The sequence below is a fragment of the Orcinus orca genome, chromosome 13, assembly GCF_937001465.1.
Source record: "Orcinus orca chromosome 13, mOrcOrc1.1, whole genome shotgun sequence".
Classification (NCBI taxonomy): Eukaryota; Metazoa; Chordata; class Mammalia; order Artiodactyla; family Delphinidae; genus Orcinus; species Orcinus orca.
In genome coordinates, this window is record NC_064571.1 from 90,602,434 (window position 1) to 90,625,398 (window position 22,965).

Genomic DNA, 22,965 nt, shown 5'->3' on the forward strand with positions numbered 1-22,965 from the left:
CGGCGGAGCGGCTGGGCCCGTGAGCCATGGCCGCTGAGCCTGCACGTCCAGAGCCTGTGCTCCACAATGGGAGAGGCTGCAACAGAGAGAGGCCCGTGTACCGCAAAAAAAAAAAAAAAAAAGTGTCTTACATTTTTATGTGAACAACTTAAGAGTAATATTTTAGAATACATGATAATTATATGAAGTTCAAATTTCAATGTCTGTTAATTAAGTTTTATTGGAACATAATCACATGCAAAGATTTATGGCCTGAAAAGCCCAAAAAATATGCTCTGTGGCCCTTTACAGAAGTTTGCCAACACCGTGACGTAGGTAATGATAATGGACCCATTTGTAAGTCTCCATGAGTCACAAAGGGCTAAATGTACTCTATCTTTTTTGAAGCTATTATTAGGGGCATGTAAGTTTGCAGTTTTTAATCTTCCTCAGGAACTAAACTTTTGATTATTAATGCTTTTTGCCTTAAGGTTAGTTTGATTTTATATGGATGCAACCCACTTTCTTTTGATTAGTGTCTGTCAACTATACTTTTCCCATCATTTTGCTCTGAACCTTTCTTTTTTACGTTTTTTTTACATTTTTACTGGAGTATAGTCGATTTACAATGTAGTAGTTTCAGATGTACAGCAAAGTGAATCAGTTATACCTATACATATATCCACTCTTTTTTAGATTTTTTTTTCCCATATAGGTCATTACAGAGTATTGAAGAGTTCCCTGTGCTGTACAGCAGGTTCTTATTAGTTATCTGTTTTATATATAGTAGTGTGTATATGTCAGTCCCAATGTCCTAATTTATCCCTCCCCCTCCCTTCCCCCTTGGTAACCACAAATTTGTTTTTTATATCTGTGACTCTATTTCTTTCTTTCTTTTTTTTTATAACCTACAGGTTTTTGGTGTTTTTTTTAAAATTATTTATTTATTTATTTATTTATGGCTGTGTTGGGTCTTCGTTTCTGTGCGAGGACTTTCTCTAGTTGTGGCAAGTGGGGGTCACTCTTCATCGCGGTGCGTGGGCCTCTCACTATCGCGGCCTCTCTTGTTGCGGAGCACAGGCTCCAGACGCACAGGCTCAGTAGTTGTGGCTCACGGGCCCAGCCGCTCTGCGGCATGTGGGATCTTCCCAGACCAGGGTCGAACCCGCGTCCCCTGCATTGGCAGGCAGATTCTCAACCACTGCGTCACCAGGGAAGCCCTGTGACTCTATTTCTGAAGCTTTTTCTATATTAGTATATTTTGGGTGTTTGTTGTAAACAGTATAGAGCTAGAGTTTTTTTTAAAAAACTCACACTGACTTTAAAAACGAGTCCATATACATTTATTGTGGTTAGCAATTTAGATTTATAAATTCTGCCTCTTATTTTGGACAATTTATCCAACCTTTTCTATGTTTCTTGCCTTGTTTTGAAATATTTTTTTTTCATCTTCTATTTCCTACTTCTAGTTTGGAAGTTATATACCTTATTTCTTTTCTGTAAGTGATTATTCTAGAGAAATTTCAAATGCATTCTTAAATTATCAACGTTTACAGTTACTGTCTTTACGTTTGTCTCAAATATAACTACCCACCTTAGTTTCTAGGCTGAGTTCTGTTTTTTTAATGTATAAAAGGTTGTTATGTTGTACTGTTAATGTTTGTCTAGCTGTACCGTGTAATTATCACTTCCAGTTCTTTTTATTTCTTCCTGCATCTCAGCTCTTCCACTGAGGTCACTTTCCTTCTGCCTAACATAGTGTGAAGTAGACAGCAGGCCTATATGATGGCCCACTTTGGGTTGATAAAGGCTGACATGAGGTTTATTTCTCCCTTCTACTCAGCAGAGGTCCCTGCGGGGGGCTGGGGGGTAGGAGCTGACTTTCTCTTTCTCGTACTGATGGTGGAGCATTTTGGGGACCCGTCCTAGAGTTTTCTGTCTGACTCTCATCCTGGGGTGTCCTCATCTTTCTATCTCCTAAGGGTCCTACAAGCCACATGTACAATTGCAGGGCCGTGCCAATGCCTCTAGATGGGCTTCGCCTTTGGTTCTTGTCCCTGTACGTGGCTCCACATCTCCAGTTTGCCATCCTCTGGAAATGCTAACATTAAATGTCACTTCTGTGTTTTCTATGATCCACTGTTACTTAGATGTGTGATAAGTGGGGTTTAAAAATAAGCAAAAGTATCCGAAGAGCTCTCCTCACGAGGAAGAAATATTTTTCCTTTTTCTTTTCTTTTGTATCTGTAGGAGGTGATGGATATTCACTAAACTTCTTTTGGTAACTACTGTAATTCAAACCACTGATATAGGTCAAATCATTATGCTGTACACCTTAAACGTATACAGTGCTGTGTGTCAATTATATCTTAATACAACTGGAAGAAAAAAATAAAGTAGTTTAAAAATAAAAAATAAAAATGAACAAACAAGAAAAGATGTAGAGAAGTCTCTTTCCTGTCTCCTTCCCTGGTCCACGTAATTCCCACCTCCATCCAACCTCCTTCTAGAAAATACTGCCAGTGCCTGCAAGGCCAGGGCTACTTCTTACTTACTGGATGTTAGAGACCTTTCATTTCAACATATGAGGGACTTCCTTACTCTTGCCCTTTTTATGGGTGGTGGCATGGAATCCCATTATCCAGACGAAACATCTGTGTAACCCGTTCCCTTTGGGGTACATGTCACGGGTCTCCTCTCTTTATCCAAAACCCTTTGGGCCAGAGGTGGTTTGAAATGTGGAAATTTGGGGGTTTTTTTCAGAAGGGCCACATGGTACGTAATCCATTTACTGACTTGAACCATCACAGAATCTTGGACAATGCCCCACCCAATCAGTATATAAAATCCTGTAGCAAACTGAGCGGATGTTCACAGTAAGCGGAATAAATGGAGATTGTGAGTAGCCTCGTGCTAGAGAGACCAAGGAAAGAAGTTATGAAAAAATATTTTATTTTTGGATTGGAAAATTGCGGGTCAGGATGTCAGCCTGAAGAAACAACACAGTAATAAAAACCCCTTTTTGTACATATATTGTTTTACAAGCCAGTAAAAAATATTGGGTTGGCCAAAAGTTTCGTTTGGGTCTTTCTGTAACATGGAAAGACCCGAACGAACTTTTTGGCCAACCAGGTATCTGTGGGGTACATTCCTAGCAGAGTAATTTCTGCATAAAAGGGTGAAGGCATTTTTAGTTTTGATGTATGTGGCCATGTTTCTGTCCAGGTGGACCGTGGCAACTTGTGCTACCCCCGTGTGAGAGTTCTGTTTCTTCACGTGCTGGACACACAAGCTCAGTAATAAGTGTGTGGGGTTTTTTTCTGGATTTTTGTAATCGTCATTATAACCATCTCTTTAGAGTATTAATCTGTATTTTTCTTTCTATGAGGGAAATTTGTTATTTCTGTATGTTCTAAATACCCTTTAAAAACAATGTTCTATAACCAGTAAGAACTACTAGCAAGGTTTACTGAAAAGACTGACATATACATTTAGAATTTTAAAAAAGTAAGACTTCTGCAGAGTTTGGTCCACGTTTGAAGAAGGAATCAGTCAGTCAGGGCTGCTGATGGTGGTTTGACCTGAGGCCACGACCCTCTTTGCGGTCTGCACATTTCTTGAAAAAAGAAAGGAGACAAAGTGTGCAATTGTATTGTTTCTGTTTTACTTATTTCAGACTTTAATAGCTAGAATGAATAGCGTGAAGATAGAAACGCCAAGCAAAAACATTTGCTTAACTGGAGGATTTTAACTCTGAATCTGTGTTTCCTGTGACAGCTCGCCCCGCTTTTGTAATCCAACCCCAGAACACGGAGGTGCTGGTGGGGGAAAGTGTGACCCTGGAGTGCAGCGCCACGGGCCACCCCCCGCCAAGGATCACCTGGACCAGAGGCGACCGGACCCCCGTGCCCGCTGACCCGCGGGTGAGCATCACGCCGTCCGGCGGCCTCTACATCCAGAACGTGGAACGGGAGGACAGTGGCGAGTACACCTGCTTCGCCTCCAACACCGTGGACAGCATCCACGCCACGGCTTTCATCATCGTCCAAGGTGAGAGCGTCCACGCAGAGGCCCCGGCTCCCCGCAGCCTCCCTGGCTTGCCCTCAAGCCAGCCCCTCCGCGGGCTCCGCCTGGTCTTCCAGCCCCGGGTCCTGCTTCATCCTCTCCCATCACATCTGACCTTCGGTGGGACTTGGTGATATGTTTATTTTCCAAGTGCAGGCTTTAGGTGGTCAGAGCTTTAGTTTTCTGCTGTGTTCCCCACACGAATGTGGGCACGCATGCCAATTCACCAAGGCCTGCGTGTACGGAATCAGTATGTCTTACACACGTCTTGGAATTTCCTTAGGGTCAATTTTTGGACATAGGGTCTGAGAATATGTATAGTTTTAAGACTTAATGCTGTGTGTTTCCAAATTCCTTAATTGACTCTGTGATGAGTTGATTAGTTTTCAAATAAATTGCCCAGCGGGACTTTGGTTAAGAAGCGCTGGGACAACACAGAAGTGTGAAATGCAGAGAATGAGGTCTTTCCTTCTCCTCTGTCCCCACCGGCTTCCTTTGTCCCCCACCCCGCTTCCTCTGTCGCCAGTGGAAGCCACGTCACTAAAAGTTGGTCCTTAATCCGTCCTCTGGCCCTTTCTTTGCACCTGTGACCAAGCAGTCATGTCACTGGTTTTTACCTTTTTTGATTGTGGTTGTTGCTTTTATAAAAATGGAATTATATTGCATATATTATTGTGTAATTTTTTTCACCCCGTAATAATAAAGTAACTCCTGTCACTATGCACAGTTGCGCTAGATGACATTTTATACCATTTGCAAATGTTAGTTTAGGTTGAAGAGTGAGATGAATCTCTTCAGGTCAGGCCCCTTCCAGGAGCTGAAGTAGGTCGTTACCTGTGTTCTGTGTTGTAGCCTCAGTGCTGTTAGATTAAGAGTCTTCTGCACGCTTGTCAGCGTGACGCTGAGAAGCGCCAGCGTTTGGTTTCTTCCTTTTCACTTTCCGGCATCTTCCTCTGCTCGGGGTGCCGCACCCACAGTCGGGGTCCTGGTAGGACTCTTTGAGGGCGGGCGGTGTGCCTTCAAAACAGCGTTTTCACCCAAGGTTGTCTCCTAAATGTTGCGTTTCCAACGTCTTTCCCTCCGGAAGCGCTTCCTCAGTTCACCGTGACGCCCCAGGACAGAGCTGTCATCGAGGGTCAGACAGTTGAGTTCCACTGCGAGGCGAAGGGCTACCCACAGCCGGTCATTGCCTGGACGAAAGGAGGTGAGGTGTCGGGCAGGACGGTGACCCACTCCCTCTGTCCTTCCCTTCCTGGGACTCGGACCTCCTGGGCTGGCTGAACCCAACGTGACCCAGAGCTGCGGGCACGTCGGGTCACAGGCCACCCCCTCACACACAGGACAGGAGACCTGTCCGCACCGAGGGCCTGGATGTCAGGCCCATCTCCTCCCGAGTAGTCTGGGTCCCGCCTTCAGTGTGCACTGAATTAGCCTCTGGAGCAGAGTTACTAATGTGCAGATAGAACCTTCTAGAAACTGGTGGTAGAATACATGTACCGTATATATGACTTTCTCACTTGAATTCCCAGAGTTCTCTTGCTGCTCCCCAAGAGGTGTTGTGACTTGACCACGTTAATTCCTTGGGTGGGACCCCAGCCGATTTCTCTAGCTGGGAAGCTGCTGGGCGCACAATGTGGGGAAGGCCCAGCCCGTCACCCCAGGGGCGTGACAGCAGCCTGGCCGGGAAGGCTGCGGAGAGGCAGGTGCCCACGTTGGTGGACCATCAGGGTCTGCTCTGGAATCGAGGGGGTGACTAGCACTGGACCACAGGGCACTACCATCCCTTCCGCCCCTGAGGGGCCATTGCCAGGGATCCTGGGAGCAACCTGGACGAGAGGAGAGCTCCATGTTTTTGGGAGGAGAGGCTCATTCCTGCTTGGGGAGCTGCTTGTCTTCAAGCAGCACCAGCCCATCCCCTTCCCAGCCCGCGACGCCTTCCCATCCCTCGTCCCCTTTCCACCCCCATCCCTCTGTGCCCAGCCTGGGACCGGCCTCCCCCTGTCTCCGAGTCTGCACACCACCCCGGCTCTTGCTTACTTAGCCCTCAACCCCCTGGTCCCTGCCTCTTGCTCCTTCTCTGGAGAGTCTCAGGGGGGCCGGGTTTGTGTGCTGTTTGTCCCTGAACTGTCGCACACGCACAGGTGTGTGACAAAGGCCGGGACGGTGACTCCAGGCCAGATCTGGGGAAGACGAGCTCTGTGACCCCTTTGTCCCTCAGCGAGGGTTCTGCCTGACCTTGAGGCTCCCGTCTCCCACCTCTAAGGCCAGGCTTGTGTCCGTGTATCCCTGTCACTGAGAGTGCATCCCCACCTTGCAGGGAGCCAGCTGTCGGTGGACAGACGGCACCTGGTCCTGTCGTCAGGGACCCTTCGGATCTCGGGCGTCGCCCTGCACGACCAGGGCCAGTACGAGTGCCAAGCCGTCAACATCATCGGCTCCCAGAGTGTCACCGCGCACCTGACAGTCCAGGCCCGAGGTAGGCAGTGGTCCCGCACCCCTCCCTGCGACGGACCGTCCCCCAGACGCGCATCCCGAGGCCATCGTCGTAGCCTGTCGCTCCCGTGTCGGCAGTGAGGACAGTGCCGCATGTGGGACACGGGTCACGTTATGTCACTGCGTCATCCCTGCCTTCCCTGGGGGTGAGCAAGGTGGCCCCGGACCCAGCAGCACCGGCTGACCCGGGAACAGGCCCCCATGTCCTCCTGGACGCGAGGTTCTACCTCCTGCTGGCCCCGGGTCCCTGTTGAGAGCCGGGAGAGGAAAGCAGGAGGGGTGATGGCCTGCGGGGTGGGCGCGGAGTGGGGCTGCCTGCAGAGGGTCCCTGGGGGTCGGGGCCTGGGTCTGCTCCGGTGCTGAGCAGGCAGGACAGTGGGCGGCCCGTGGGTGAGGTCATCAGCCGGTCCCCTGCTTCCTCCCGTCACCAGCTCTTGAGGGGTGGGGGGGGCTTGGACTTGGCAGCCCCAGGCCGCCCCAAGCAGACCGGAGCCGTGGGGACAGACCAGATGCTGCCGCGCAGGTGGAAGCTGGCAGCCCTGGACCGTCCCTCGGTCCTGTCCGGCTCCTTGGCTCCGGCAGCTGCAGCGGGAGCGCTCCGTGCCCTGGGCCTGCCCGGACCGAAGGCGGGGCCTCTGCTCGCCGGAAGCTTTTGGAACAAATCAGGAGTCTCCCGGGTTCTCCACGTGTGTCAGCCCGTGCCCCTTGCCTTGCAGTCACCCCGGTGTTCACCAGCATCCCCAGTGACACGACGGTGGAGGTGGGCAGCAGCGTGCAGCTGCCGTGCAGCTCTCAGGGGGAGCCTGAGCCCGCCATCACCTGGAACAAGGTAAGGGCTGCGGCGTGTGGCTCCCCTGCCCGCGGCTTCTCCAGACCCCCCGTAGCTGGAAGGCAGCCGTGGTGTAAACAAAACGAGACAGACTTTGGACGTGCTCCTTTACGAGTCCTTTTTGGTGACAAAAGCAAAGAAAACCCTTTTGTTGGATCCTTGGTCCCGTAATCACTAGAGAAGTTTCCCGTTGTTTCATTTCTCTGTGGTGTTCTTATTAAGCCCAGTAAAGAAATGAATATCAGTGTTTCATTGCAAGCAAGCGTTTTAATCTGGAACTTGTCCCTGGAGGGACAGTGGCGCCCCGGGAGGGAAGTGCGGGGTCGCAGGGCCCTGCAGCCTCGGCCTCGCTGGGTGTGGCTCAGGCATCCTGGCTTCTCCCGCACCACCCACCCCCGTACACGTCCCAGGAAGGTTGCCGTCTATGGCCCCGGCACGTGCACCCCAGAGGTCCAGGGACGTCCCAGAGTGAGGTCTTAAGTTTTTCTGGGTCCTTTGCGAGCAGGTGGGAGAAGTTCATGCCCTTGAATTGGCGTCGGGCGAGCTCCTGCCAGCGTCGGCGGGTCTCAGCACGGCCACCGTGATGGACCCATGAGCGAGGTCCTGGCAGGTGGTGCTCCTCTCCAGGGTGGATGCCTCTGCTCCGCAGTCTGACCCCACCGTTTCTTCCATTTATCTTGCTGCAGGATGGGGTCCAGGTGACAGAAAGCGGGAAGTTTCACATTAGCCCCGAGGGCTTCCTGACCATCCACGACGTGGGGCCTGCGGACGCCGGCCGCTACGAGTGCTCGGCCCGGAACACGATCGGGCAGGCGGCGGTCAGCACGGTGCTCAGCGTGCACGGTGAGCCCGCAGCAGCGACGCTCCCCGCGCGGTCGGAGGCGACCGAGGAGAGCAGGGAGCTTGGGGGTTTGGGCGTTATCTGAAGACAGCACAGCCCAACCTTGCAGGGAGGTGGGCGGGGTCCAGAGAGGCACAGCCGTCCTTCCTCCTGCTGCTGTAGGCGCTGCAGGCCGATGTGGTCGTGCCCTTGGAGGTCTTGCCTCGCTCTGGGTTTCCTGGTTGGTTTAGTGGTCGCCCAAACCCCCCCAAATTCTACAGCATGTCATTTACAGTCACCATGTGGCAAAGCACAGACGTAGTCACTGCTGTGAGAGAATCCCGGCCCCTTCACTCTGTTTCCTCTCTGTTCTGGGTGTGTGTGGCCTTGTGCGGTCCTGGTGTGTATTAAGTCTTCATTTTAAACCCCCAGATAATCAAGGACCGTTCCCTTCCCTGGACTGGTTGGTGGCCCTAGAGCCAGGTGGACCCCGGCTCTGTGCCGGCCTGCAGAGCTCACCCAGGGCATCCCCTCCAGCCCCACCACCTGGTCCATCCAGGTGTCACCTCCACCTTTCCAACACTCCATGTGTTCTGGGCCAACAGGGTAAAATGCACAGCCTGTAGCTTTGCATAAAGTCTTTTTTAAAAAAGATTTTATTTATTTATTTGGTTGCGCTGGGTCTTAGTTGCAGCTCGTGCGCTCCTTAGTTGCGGCACGCGAACTCTCAGTTGCAGCGTGCGTGTGGGATCTAGTTCCCTGACAAGGGATTGAACCCGGGCCCCCTGCATTGGGAGTGTGGAGTCTTTTAACCACCGCTCCACCAGGGAAGTCCCTGCATAAAGTCTTACAGTTCGACCCAAACCTGCACTTTGTCTCCAGCTCTCTCTGTGCCCCGCTTTCACCTGCCGCCCCCCGGCACAGAAAGCCTGAGTTCTCGGGTAACAGAGCCTCCACACCCAGGCCCCTCCTGGACGATCCCCCAGTTCCTCCCACAGGAAACATCCTCCACCTGCATGTGTGTTTTTGCCTTTTCCACTTTAATCACCTAATCTGCCTTCCCCGAGGACTGGTGAGCCTCAGACCTGCCTGGGTGTGGTTAATTTATATGCCGACACCTCACACCCCATACTCCACACTCCCTGCACGGTGCCTGGAGCCTGTGGGCACCTGCAGACAGCAGTAAAGGCGAAACTGGAAACCTTTATTTTTGAGGGGGGGAAATGTTAAATGACCTTATTTTCCCATTATATTAGAGCGTGAAGTGATTATAAATTAAATCGGTGAATCTCCTGACTTAGAAACAGTGTTTTTCTCAATTAATGTTTATTTTTATACTTGAAAAATAATGTTACTTTAACATGAATTAGTTACACGTGAAGTTTAAAAATAATCTCCACCCATAATCCCACTCCCCAAAAATAACCACCCTGAACATTTTAGTGAATTTCTGTTCCCCTTTTTCTAAGGCATATAAATAAGTGTTTTTGGATGATTTTTCTGTGATCATTGCTTGAAGAAAAACAAAGTCAGTTTAAATCATTGGTAGTAATGAAATATTAGGGTAATACAATTATGTAAGATTGTTCTGTCCATTTGTCTAACACATGACATAAAAATACTAGCTTCTAAAAATTAGTAAATTGGGGCTCTGTTTGAGATCAGCGTCAGGAGGGCATATGTCCCAGTCTGGAGGGGGATGTATTCCAGGAGGGAGGGGTGTGTATCCCAGAACCAAGTGAAGGCAACATTTCAATAAGGACATTATCAGCCGTGTCAGGTTTTCTAGAAGGTCGAGTATTTTGAAGGTAAAGGATACCGTTTAATAAAATGCATGCTGTTGGTGACCTGGCATGAGACATTTTTAAAGATAAAAGATTGGTTGGAACAAGGTTATTTTATTTAGCAAACTCTAAACGCTAGAAAAGTGTCAATATTAAGAGAAAAAGGAATGAAAAGAGGAAAGTAGAAAGGGAGCCGTAGCTTCGTAGGTGCCAGGTGTATCTGAGTGTGCCTGAGTGCGCGTGAACATACGTGCACGCATGTATGGTTATGTGTGTGCATATATGGTCGCGTATGCGTGTGCACATGTGGTCGTGTGTGTGTGCGTGCGTGCCCACATGCGCACATGCTGGGTGTAAGAATGTCTGATCCTTCCTTTGGGGCATAGGGTGAAGGGAGAGCAGAGGCTCGGGAGGGTGGGCGGGCAGAGATCCAGCACCCAGGCAGGTTGACCTTTGATGGGAGGAGCACAGAATCCACCGGAAATTGAAGCACCACACTCTCCGCCCAGCAGGGCAGCTGCTCTGGCGGGTGGGCCTGAGTCAGCGCCTCCCCTGTTGGGCGATGCTTTGGTAGAAGAACTTCAGTGTTTTAAGTTACAACTATCTTGTCCTTTTATGGGGTATCCCATGATTTAAAAAATTAAGCGTCTGCAACTTCCATGCAGTTTGAAAACAGCTTCTCATAGAATTTGTGATGACATAACTTAAGGTTTGGTGTGAAAAGTAGAAATAACATTGGAGAAAAGTATGCCTCAGTCTAAGTGACATAGAGTCTAGACATTATTCTCTGACTCACTTGTGTGCACGCTTTCCGGTGACTTGCGACCTTGCATTTCCTAGTTCCCGATGTCAGTAGGAACGGGGACCCATTTGTAGCCTCATCCATTGTTGAAGCAATCGCGACGGTGGACAGAGCCATAAACTCCACACGGACGCACTTGTTTGACAGGTATTTGCAGAGGCGGGCGGGGCTTCAGGGGGTGATTCTCCTACGCAGTTTTCACCGGTTTGATGGGAACAAAACACGGTTTTAATTTGAAAATCAATAAACAGTGTTGGTGTTAACTTTGCTGGGGGTTAAGATAACAGAAAGATGCTCCTTTCCAAGTAGAAACTGAACTATGATTCACAAATAGAACATTTAAACCATTTTTTGACTCATTATTTTGGCTTGTTACTCAGTGACTTGGCAAGAACAAAGCATTTCCTAAGCCCTTCGTGCATTTGTTCATCTTGGCAATTCTAGCGTGTTTTTTCTGCATTTGAGCTGAAATAGTATATTGGTGTTTTTTTCTACTGACGTAATTAATTATTTGTTTTTAGTGTCTTTTGGTTTTGTTCGTTTTGTTGCCTTCCGCTTGGGATGAGTAAGGTACGATACCTTGTGTCTGTAGAAACGTAGCCACAGAAATATTTAAGAGCGATAATTCTCCTTTGGGCGCGAGTGACCTTTGTTCTCAGTCATCTGTTCCATTCTTCCCTTTTCTTCCCGAACACCCGCTAGCCGGCCCCGCTCCCCGAACGACCTGCTGGCCTTGTTCCGGTACCCACGGGACCCCTACACTGTGGAGCAGGCCCGGGCCGGGGAGATATTCGAGCGGGCGCTGCAGCTGATTCAGGAGCACGTGCAGCACGGCCTGATGGTGGACCTGAACGGAACGAGTCAGTACCCGGGCGGGGTCCACACCCCGCAGATCCCTTCCCCATGACGACGTCCAGCCTGTCGGGCCCGGGGTCTGTGATGATCGCGGTCACGTGCGGGTTGCCTTGAGCTGGGACAGTCCTGTGGCTCCCCAGGTCTGATGGGAGACCCAGCAGTGACCTGACATGTGCTCAGCACGGGTGGTCGTGCTGCCCTGGCCCCCGGGCTCTGACCATCGGGGCCTCTGGACCGAGGAGAGCCCCTTGGAGGTTGTGGGTCCAGGTTGGGGCTGTTAGAGAGGACGCTGATGGAGCCCCAGCAGGTGCTGCACAGACGGCGAGGGTGAAGCCACCCGCTCCTCTGCCCGCTGCAGGGCCCCGCCCAAGCCTCTGCAGGGCCGGAGGGGGATTAGCGCCCAGGCAGTGTTTAGGAGGAAGCGTTTTCCTTGCTGACCCTTCAGCCGTTCGGGACTTCTCGGGGCGGCTGTGACAGAGCAGGCGTGCCAGCCTCGCCCTTCTCTCTGGGGAGGCAGGAGATGCCAGGCTGTCGGGTCTGAGCCCGACGCCAGATGGCGACGGCAGCCCAGTGTCCTATCCCTGCAAAGCTCCTCTCTCGTGCAGGCCTCCAGCGCCTGTGTGTCTGACTGCTGCTCCCCCAGCCTGGGAACTGTCACCTCCATCTCTTTACTGCTTCTCTATGTGGGTACTTAGGATGCTGTCCTCTGCAGAGGGGAGCTGCCACCTGTCTTCTTTAAACGTACACGGGCGTCAGTCCCGAAGGGAGACGCGAGATGCGTGGTGACCACCCCGCGGCCGTGTGGGGAGCGTGGGCCCTGCGTGTGGAGCCCCAGGCGCCGGTCTGGGAGAGCTTGGAGCGGGAGCTGGTGCGCCAGGTCCTTCCCAGACTTCCCTGCGGGAGCTTCCTCACCTCCCTGCTTGTTCTCTCCCGGGTCCCGGCACTGCTGTTCGGTCCGGTAGGCCCAGCTGGCAGGGGCCCCGGGCCAGCGCTCGTGCCCGCCTGGTGCCCGGGCTGCTGAGATGTGTCTCCACCTTCTGTCCAGGTTACCACTACAACGACCTCGTGTCCCCGCAGTACCTGAGCCTGATCGCCAACCTGTCGGGCTGCACGGCCCACAGGCGTGTCAACAACTGCTCAGACATGTGCTTCCACCAGAAGTACCGGACGCATGACGGCACCTGCAACAACCTGCAGCACCCGATGTGGGGCGCCTCGCTGACCGCCTTCGAGCGCCTGCTCAAGGCCGTGTACGAGAATGGCTTCAACACGCCCCGTGGTATCGACCCGGGCCGGCACTACCACGGGCACCCGCTGCCCATGCCCCGCCTGGTGTCCACGGCCCTCATCGGCACCGAGGCCATCACCCCGGACGAGCAGTTCACCCACATGCTCATGCAGTGGGGCCAGTTCCTGGACCACGACCTGGACTCCACGGTGGTGGCCCTGAGCCAGGCCCGCTTCTCTGACGGGCAGCACTGCAGCTCCACGTGTAGCAGCGACCCGCCCTGCTTCTCGGTGGCCATCCCCCCCGATGACCCGCGAGCGCGCAGCGGGGCGCGCTGCATGTTCTTCGTGCGCTCCAGCCCGGTGTGCGGCAGCGGCATGACGTCGCTGCTCATGAACTCCGTGTACCCCCGCGAGCAGATCAACCAGCTCACCTCGTACATCGACGCCTCCAACGTCTACGGCAGCTCCGAGCACGAGGCCCGCGCCATCCGCGACCTGGCCAGCCAGCGGGGCCTGCTGCGCCAGGGCATCGTGCAGCGCTCGGGCAAGCCGCTGCTGCCCTTTGCGGCCGGGCCGCCCACCGAGTGCATGCGCGACGAGAACGAGAGCCCCATCCCCTGCTTCCTGGCTGGCGACCACCGCGCCAACGAGCAGCTCGGCCTGACCAGCATGCACACGCTGTGGTTCCGCGAGCACAACCGCGTGGCCGCCGAGCTGCTGGCGCTGAACCCGCACTGGGACGGTGACACTGTCTACCACGAGGCCCGCAAGGTGGTAGGGGCGCAGGTGCAGCACATCACCTACCGGCACTGGCTGCCCAAGGTGCTGGGCGAGGTGGGCATGAAGATGCTGGGCGAGTACCGTGGTTACGATCCGGGCGCCAACGCCGGCATCTCCAACGCCTTCGCCACGGCCGCCTTCCGGTTCGGGCACACGCTGGTCAACCCGCTGCTACAGCGGCTGGACGAGAACTTCCAGCCCGTGGCGCACGGCCATGTGCCGCTGCACAAGGCCTTCTTCTCCCCGTTCCGCATCGTGAACGAGGGTGGCATCGACCCGCTGCTCCGTGGCCTGTTCGGCGTGCCGGGCAAGATGCGCGTGCCGTCCCAGCTGCTCAACACGGAGCTCACCGAGCGCCTCTTCTCCATGGCGCACACGGTAGCGCTGGACCTGGCCGCCATCAACATCCAGCGCGGCCGCGACCACGGCATCCCGCCCTACCACGACTACCGCGTCTACTGCAACCTGTCGGCCGCCCACACCTTCGAGGACCTGAAGAACGAGATCAGGAGCTCCGAGATCCGGGAGAAGCTGCAACGGTGGGTGTGGGGGGACAGCCCAAGGGGGTCGTGGCCCCTGGATTTGAGTCTCTGTCTGTGCAGCCTCGGGCGTGGGGGGCACGTGGAGACGGGGAGGGGGCAGGTTGAGGCTTGACTTCAGAGATGAGGGGCCCTGTCCGGCGGGCCTGATGGGAGGGGTGTGGAGGGATGAGATCGTCGGGCCGGACGAGACTGGCCCGCGGGCGCTTCGGGGAAGAGACCCTGCTGCAGCCTTGGGAGCCGGAGCGCCAGCCCTTGGCGCCGCAGGACGGGTGGGCCCCCAGCTATGAGGCTTTGTCCGGAGTCCTCTCCCTAAACCCTCTGTCCCCCAGACCCGGGCCCGTCGCCCGTCCCCTGTACCCCCGTCCGTCACAGGCAGCCGCCTCCCCCCTCCTGGGAGAGGGCTCACTGGGCCGGGGGCACGGAAGTGGAGGACGCCCAGCGCGCGGGGCAGGGCCCCTGGAGACCCCCGGGCAGCCCCTCCTCCGTGGGCCCGCAGAGGCCGGGGCCGGCCCTGTCCGGCCACGAGGGGCCGGGGTCTGGCGGGACGGGGCTTCCTGCCTGTAGCGGCTGCCTCCTCCCCGGGATCTCTGCGTCCAGATCGCTGCTTAGACAGGGTCCTCACAACTCCCCCGCCCCCGCCCCTCTCGTGTCCAGTCTGCCCTGGCTCCTTAAGTCCTGTTTTTCTCGTTAATTGTTCCAGTCTCTCTGGGGGGGTCTTTAATGGAAATAACCACACACTAGAGTGTTCCCACAAGGGTCCCCTGTAGCCCGCTGGTCACTGTGTACTTACAGTATGTTTTCCCATTTGGAAGAACGGCTTTAAAAAGGAAAAATGCTTTTCTGTAAAGGCCCACGTGGGTCATTTTCTGGACGCTCCTGCTCACTAGGAGGTAAATCTCTGACGCTTCGGTCGCACGCTTAACACTGCAGTTCAGGCGTGTCCTCCTTAGGGCCTGGCCTGCGCCTTCCGGAGAAAATGCCTTTTACTCGTAGTTTATCGCAGGTTGTGAATAAGTGAGCGTCACGCTCTACAGTTGAAGATGTTCCGGTGTTCGTTTACATAAGTGTCAGGTTGCCCGGTACATAAACGCATGCTCCCCCGGTACAGAGACCTTTGTGGCACGGGCTGCTCAGCTAGGGTGTGTGGACTGTCTGTATTCTTTATGCTTGAATATCCTCCGTTGTTCTTGTCCAGACTGACGAGATCACTTTCCCGGTGTTTCTTTCCTTTGCCCAGCGTCTGTCAAAGCCGTCTGCTCTCCAGCTCAGCGCTGCTGGGGGCTGGGGGCCCTGGACCTCGAGTTCCAGGGACCCTGGGGAGGCAGTCAGTGTGATCCACCCCCAGGAGAGTCACGCGCTTACCCGCTTCTGCGTCAGGCCTGACTCACCGAGTGGGGATGAGACAGGTGCCCGGGCAGAGTGACAACACGGGACAGTGTGTCCCAGCTGTGGGACAGTGACACTGTCAGGGAAGAGAGGCTTTTAGACGGGGCCTAAGGGGGCGTGTGCTTGCACCTGTGTTAGTGGCATCCGATCAGATCTGTCCATTTCTGGGTGCACAGCGAGGGGGAAGTGTGGCCTGTGCTGGAGGGCTGTGAGCAGGAGGGTGCCCTGCTTCGGTCTGGGGTCTGCGGGGCCCACCTGTGTGGCCAATCACCGAGGGGTGGGGGGCAGACGGAAGGGGGCCCTGCCCAGGAACGGGGTGTCTCCTTTGGGAAAAGCCCCTGCAGGCGGAGAACCAAACTTGCAAGGCTCTTTCTGACTGTGTTTCCATCTGAACTAAAGTTCAGTGTGAACGTCCTCGAACTTGGATAAAGTTCAGTGTGAACGTCCTTGAACTTGGGGAGAGCGAGGATGGCGTGTCCTCGGACTGAATGCCTTTCCGGCAGCTTCGCGCTCACCCTGCTCCTGAGAGGGGGAGCGCTGAGGACGGCCCGGCCCGGCCCTGTCCGCAGTCCGCACCCCTAGTCCAAGCAGGTGGAAAAGGCGTCTCGGTTACAGGATGCACTTAAAAGGCCCAGTGGAGCTTTGGGTGGCAGCTGAAACGAAGCCATTAGCGTCTGCCCAGGGTGTCGGGAGAGATCAGATAAGAACAATGTTAGAGAAGTTGTCAGCTCTTTGCTTGGAAGCATTTATTTCTAAGGAATTGGAAGAATTTGATGAAAAAGTTTGTTCTTGGACATTCAGACCTTGCTGTCTTAGTCTTTTGTGCGATTCCCACTTAGTAAGTAGTTTCTTCACAGCAAGTGTGTTTTCAGTGTACGGCAGGGTCCCAGTATTGTTTTGAAAACGTGTCTTTAGCTGTGTATGTAGCTTATCCTTCGTATGTATCAATGACAAAAACACTGGAAGGTTTCCAGTAAATGTCAAGTTGTCTCTAAATAGTCAGGAAAGGTGTGGTTTTAATTTCCTTCCTTGTGTTTCCTTGGCTTCTCTAAGCTTTGTATAATAAATGTATCCGTGTGTGTATTTTATCATGTGTATATAAACGGGAAATAGGAACACATCTTTAAAACATAATGGATAGATGCTTTAAAGAAATAAGTGGATTTTACTAAGTGAAGACCTGAATAACGTCAAATAATGATAAAGAAGCCACGAGGGTTTTATTTTCCGCTAGTTGCTGTGCTCTTCACCAGGTGCGGCTTTGCTCAGTGAATTTAAGGCTCTGCTTGGTCTCATAGGTTGTACGGCTCCCCGCTCAACATCGACCTGTTTCCCGCCCTCATGGTGGAGGACCTGGTCCCCGGCAGCCGCCTGGGGCCTACCTTGATGTGTCTGCTGAGCACGCAGTTCAAGCGCTTACGGGACGGGGACAGGTAAATGCAGATGCACCTGCCGCCAGGTAATTCTGTAGGTGGCCGTGTGCCGGGCAGTGTTTCTGGACAGTGGCCTGTGCTGGTCCATCAGAGGAGCTGCCCCTGCTGATGTTAGTGCAGGTTTCTTGGTCTTTGTTTTTTGAGTGGCTCGCAGTAATGTTTGAGTCCTTTTTTTTTTTTTTTTTTTTTTTGAGTCCATTTTTAAGTGATAACCTAATTGAACCACTTACGTCTCATCACTGGCGAAACTGAGCATGAGGAATATTTTAACCAGCCCCCTGGGCTTTTCCGTGTCGTGTTTTCCCTGAGCTTTGCTCTCGTTCTGGGGAACGCAGGTTGTGGTATGAGAACCCCGGGGTCTTCACCCCCGCCCAGCTCACGCAGATCAAGCAGACGTCGCTGGCCCGGATCGTGTGCGACAATTCAGACAACATCACGCGTGTGCAGAGGGACGTGTTCCGAGTGGCCGAGTTCCCCCACGGGTACAGCAGCTGTGATGAGATCCCCCGGCTGGACCTCCGCGTGTGGCAAGACTGCTGTGAAGGTGGGCGTCCCGGGGCCCTGCCGCTCACCGGGGTCCGTCCTCCTTCACCGACAGTTTGGGTGGAAGCTTAATGCCCGCTAACGCACGGGCTGGAATCGGCACAGCAGTGAGAACACAAACGAAGCAGGCGGCTCTAGGGGTCACTATAAATTCTGGAGTGTCCATACTGAGCAGTACTGTGGAACCCGAGGATAATTAAAGTCATGGTTTTGAAGAATTTGTAATGCCAAGAGATAGGAGTTAGTAATGAGAACTACTAAGTAAAAGAAACAGACAGCAAAACTTTAATGAGCTTAGCTCCCAGCTTTTCTTTAAAACCTATCACACGTCTGCATTTCATAGCCTGCCTGTCTGTCCCCGCAGATAAAATATGAACAAGAAACAGATCGCAAAGCTTGCCAGACATCAAATTTAATTTTAAAACTGCGTGCTGTGTGTTCTCAGTGTCCAGAAGAGCTTGTGTAAGCAGAGAAACATGCCATAAATCACCTCCTGAGGAAGTGGAGGGTGTGACAGGCAGCTGCGCGGCGGCCTCCCCCAGGCACCTGGGAGCCCGCGAAGGCGGCGGTGCCTGTCCCGCCGCCGCGGCTGTTTCTGGATGCGCCGTCCAGGCGGCTCCTACGCAGCATTCCCGAGCCGGGTCGTAGCTAACCTCGACCGCACGTTCTCATTTGAACATAATTTTGGTTTCATTCCAACTGTGATCAGAGACCCAGGGAACATTGCAATGGGGGGAACACTGAGGACCCATTCTGGGTAGCCCCGCTCTTGTGGTGAGGAAATGGGGCCCCGAGCCTGGGGCAGCACTACGGGCCACACAGCCCCTGCGGGTGAGGTGGGCAAGGAGTGCCCAGAGCCCCGGCCCCCGGCCCTCCACCTTCGGCTGGCCATGGACACCAGGTGCAGAAACCGGTTTTCTTTCGCACCTCGTTATTTCCGCAGGAATAGCCCTGGCCAGGTTGTTCTCGCTAGTAGTTAATTTTAATGAGCTGATATTTTCATTAGTAAGTGTTGAAATCTGGGTCGATGCACGTTCTGTGTGAGTGGGTGTGTCTGCTGTGATTCTGTGTCTGTGGCTTCTCTCTCTGCATGTGTATGATGTACGTAACTAATACATGGGATACACGATACGTTAAATATATATATAATGAATACGATTTGCAACGTTGTAGGAGAATTCACATAAATATTAAAATTTTGCTCGCTACATGCCCAAGTTTCCAAAGCATTAATTTCTCATTTTTATAGCTGTTGGGAACTTGGTTTTTTTTTTCGCTTTTTAAAAAAATATTCTGACTTTATTATAATTATTATAATATTATATATATTATATTATATATATTATATGTATTATATTTATTTTTATATTTTATTTTATTATATTTATATTATATTATATATATTATATAATATATATAATATATATATTATAATTATTATAATATTCTGACTCTATTAAGGTCACATCAGTTTTCCACACACATGGCAGAGAATTTGATTCTTGTGTTTGCAGACGGTTGTTCTCTTTGAAAATCATTGGAAAAAGCCAGTCTTTCTTTTCAGATACAGAATCTTCATTTTCTGATAACTTTACCAGATAGATTCCCTGTAGCTGCTTAGAAAGGAACAGAGACAGGTTTTCTGGTTTTTGCTGCAGAAACCCGAAGTCCTCTGAGAGCCTGAGTCTTGGATCCAGGCTCCGTCGTCTGTGCCTCATTCCAGAGCCTTTTCTTGCTTCCGCTGGACAGTCAGAGGCTTAGGCACTTGACACAGTTTCCAGCATCCTTTCTTCTGGATTCTTTTCCTCTTAGAAATAGCAGGCATAGCCCTCAGCTGACAAAACTTAAAGAATGCTCTATAAGCTTTATCTGTTTTTATTTTAGTCCAGAAGCCATATCTAAAAAGTGGCAGAAAAAAAAGAGTTATGGTTTGACAGAACCAAATGTCAGTAGCTGTTATCGACACCTCAGTGTTTATAAAAGACTCACTTACGGGCTTCCCTGGTGGCGCAGTGGTTGAGAGTCCGCCTGCCGATGCAGGGGACACAGGTTTGTGCCCCGGTCCGGGAGGATCCCACATGCCGCAGGGCGGCTGGGCCCGTGAGCCATGGCCGCTGAGCCTGCGCGTCCGGAGCCTGTGCTACACAACGGGAGAGGCCACAGCAGTGAGAGGCCCGCGTACCACAAAAAAAAGACTCACTTAACCCAAACTTTCTTAAGCTTCATCTCTTAATTGTGTATTTGTTTAATCCAAGTACGAAACCTGCACACGTGAGAAACCTAAGAAACTGCCCTTGGGAGGATGCGTGTCTTTTTCTCTTGACCAGTTAGGAATTTCAGCTTCTCTGTGAGGACTGATGAGTCATGGAGAGGAGGACACACACATGCACACACTTCTGAGATCACTGTAGAAGTTACTGAAACAGTGCCAACGACTCCCGTGTGGGCAGCACAGCAGGCGCATGCCCCACCCGGAGGAGGGTGTCGTCGGGGGGCAGCACTGGGGGTCGGGGGGCTCCAGGCCGCTCACCTGGGGCGGGGAGGGGAAGGGGAGTGGGGACAGTGCCTCCAGCGCTGCCGACCTCAGCGCCCCGCGTGTCCTGTGGGAAGGACAGTGGTACTTGCCGAGCTGTTCTTAACGTCCCCTTCGTGGGACTCGAGACCCTAACGTGTCTGCGCTTTGCCCGCAGACTGCAGAACCCGGGGACAGTTCAACGCGTTTTCCTACCACTTCCGAGGCAGGCGGTCCCTTGAATTCAGCTACCGGGAGGACGAGCCAGCCACGGATGCGGGGCCTGGGAAGATGCCAAGGTACGGCCGAGCCCCGCCGGGACCTGGGACCGTGCACCCTGCCAGCTGGCCCTTGGGTGTGGGGGGGGTGTGCCTCAAGGGCACCCATGCAGCCACTCCACGCGCCCCGCCCTCGGGCCTGGGAGCCGCACACCCTTGGCTGTGTCCTGAGTCTCCCTTGCTTCTCCCAAGCAGCGCCGGGATGCCCGGGACGAGGCCCAGTAACGCCTCGGCCACCGCCTTTGAGCGCCCACCAGTAGCAGGGACCAGCGACTTCCGGGAGTTTGTCCTGGAGATGCAGAAGACCATCAGGGACCTCAGGAAGCAGGTTGGGCGCCCCCATCCTCACCTCCCCGGCCTGCCCGGCCCCTCTCCACCCTTGGGCCCAGTGTGCGTTTCTCCCGTGACGGTGAAGGGAAGGTGCTGCCCACATACCCCTGGTCCTCGGCCCGGGAGCCTCCAGGGAGGTCACTTTTGTCTCTGCCCTTCTTTCTGGCTTGGCTCCAGCTGGGCCGCATTGAGCTGCCCTTGGACCTCCTGGGACCGGGGACCCTCGGCCGTGGGCTGCCCACTGGCACGTTGGGTGAGGGGCACGGGTTCCCTCCGAACACTGGCTGTGAGGGGCTCCGGGTCAGGGCCACGCAGAATTCAAACCTCAAGTCCTGCCCAAAGCCTCCTCTTCAGGGATGACTGTTAAGCCTCTGCTCCCGGGGGGATCAGGAGGTTTTGATGGAGGTGGGGTCCCCTTGGGCGCCAGGAGGGCACCGGCACATCCATACTCCGGGGCTCTTCCCTGGGGGTCTGTAGGGTTTTCAGACCTCCGCACCCCGCCCCTGCCGTGTCTGCGCGGGGGTCTCAGTGTGATGTCACCTAAGTGGGAGTGAAGAGTGAGATCTCAGGTTAATGGGATGCATGCAGAGGGTCCCAGTGAGAAGGGCTTCTCATGCTGTGGAACATTCCAGAGACAGGCCTGCGAGTGGGGGATCTGTGGTGCAGGCCACGTCCTGCTTCTGGGGGTCTCAGTCCGCGGGCTTGGAAGACGTTTGTATCTTCCGGGGAGAAGTGCGCCGGCTGCCCTGCATCTGCTCTGTGCTTGCCCTGTAGCTTCTCCTCCCGCCTAGGGGTCTGGGGACAGAGTTGACAGCCTCAGGTGCTAACAGACTCGCCACGGTTGGGGGGGTGGGCGGGGGGAGGACTGGCCTGCCCCAGCTGGCCTCCCGCTGGGTTCAGGGCCCGGACAAGAAGCCCTTTGCCTGGAGCTGGAGACAGAAAACCCAAGCAGACCCTGAGCTGACCGCACAGCGTGCCCAGGGTGGGGCTGCACCCTCAGATGAGTGTCCAGGGCCAGACGGCTGACCCCTGATCCCTGAGAGTCCACAGGGAGCGGCAGAGAGGCCCGGTCGCTCTGCACACATGGGTCAGGCTGACCAGACGGGGATGCAGGACAGGGCGGTGAGAGGCTGGCCACCCCACGCCCGGCGGTGCCCATCCCACACCTCGTTCATGAGTCAGTTGAGACTCGGAAAACCCGAACGATGGTGGGCTAAATAAACGAGGTGGAAGTTTGCTTTCCTCTCACGTATCCCAGAGGGAAATGGGCCGGGGCTGCCGGACCCTCCACGGTGCAGAGGCCCCAGCGTTTCCAGCCCCCGCCACCCCGTCAGCGCCTCCCTCCCAGCAAGAGGGTGGCCCCAAGCTGGGGCCGGTGTGCGTCGGGGTCAGCAGCCGGTCACAGCCCAGAGCTCCTTTGAGAGGCTGGTGCAGAATGCTCTCGTCACCCAGTCCTGTGTCGGCATTCTCTCTGCTTCTTTCTAAGGTTTCTCTTCTCTTCTTTACCGACTACTCACCGTACTTACAGTCCGTGCACTTCTGGCCTCAGACACGGCGGAGGTCAGGCTGTTGTCATGGAGCTTTTGGACAAACAGCTACCAGCTGCCTAACGAGTAAATCTGAGGTTCCAGGAAAGTGCTTTAGACATTCACCTCGGTCCCCGTTCGTCGTGAGGCATCGTTTCAAGTGAGGGAGCAGGTGCGCGGTACCCAAGCTGCCCGCTGCGTCCCGGTGACCAGCGCTTCTGCTTTGCCGCAGATAAAGAAACTCGAGTCTCGGCTCAGCACCGAGTGCGTGGATGCAGACGGCAGCTCGCGCGCGGACGGTACCACATGGAAACGGGATCCCTGCACCGTCTGTGAATGCCGCGTGAGTGTGGATGCCGCGGGGGACCCGGGCAGGCAGCAGGGCCGTCAGGGAGCTCAGCTGTGGGGTCCCCTCCCACGTCCCTTGAGAACTCAGGGCTCTTCCCCCGGAGCTGTTGCTGAAGGTCGACACGGACATCACTGCCCCTGGTCAGCGCGGGGCTGTCCACACTGTTCTCGGTCCTGGAGCAAGTGGACCGAGGGGGCAGTGGTGGCCGCAGGGGAGAGGGGCCTGGCCGCTGCCCAGGCTGGGCGGGAGTTTTGGGGCGGGGCTGGGAGCCAGGACGGGAGGACGGCGGGCGGGTCGGTGCACATGGGGAGGGGACTTCGTCCCCTGGCCCTGGAGGAGCAGGGGTCCGCCCGGTGCCCCTGGTGGTTGTCAGGTTTGGGCAGAGCCCTGTCCTCCCAGCTCCTCTCTAGCCGGACTTCCTCCTGGTTG

General features: G+C 54.2%; 1 protein-coding gene across 2 annotated transcripts in view; it reads left to right on the forward strand.

Moving 5' to 3' along the window:
* PXDN (peroxidasin) overlaps positions 1-22,965 on the forward strand; it is a 67,548-nt gene that overhangs the window by 40,942 nt on the left and 3,641 nt on the right. For both annotated transcript variants that reach the window (XM_033437524.2, XM_033437525.2), the window contains 13 exons: positions 3,757-4,029; positions 5,132-5,248; positions 6,362-6,520; positions 7,254-7,366; positions 8,053-8,209; positions 10,811-10,919; positions 11,475-11,632; positions 12,673-14,176; positions 16,864-16,998; positions 17,334-17,542; positions 20,232-20,352; positions 20,527-20,659; positions 22,420-22,530. In XM_033437524.2, the coding sequence (XP_033293415.1) occupies positions 3,757-4,029; positions 5,132-5,248; positions 6,362-6,520; positions 7,254-7,366; positions 8,053-8,209; positions 10,811-10,919; positions 11,475-11,632; positions 12,673-14,176; positions 16,864-16,998; positions 17,334-17,542; positions 20,232-20,352; positions 20,527-20,659; positions 22,420-22,530 (3,299 nt within the window). The remainder of the gene's footprint in view (positions 1-3,756; positions 4,030-5,131; positions 5,249-6,361; positions 6,521-7,253; positions 7,367-8,052; positions 8,210-10,810; positions 10,920-11,474; positions 11,633-12,672; positions 14,177-16,863; positions 16,999-17,333; positions 17,543-20,231; positions 20,353-20,526; positions 20,660-22,419; positions 22,531-22,965) is intronic.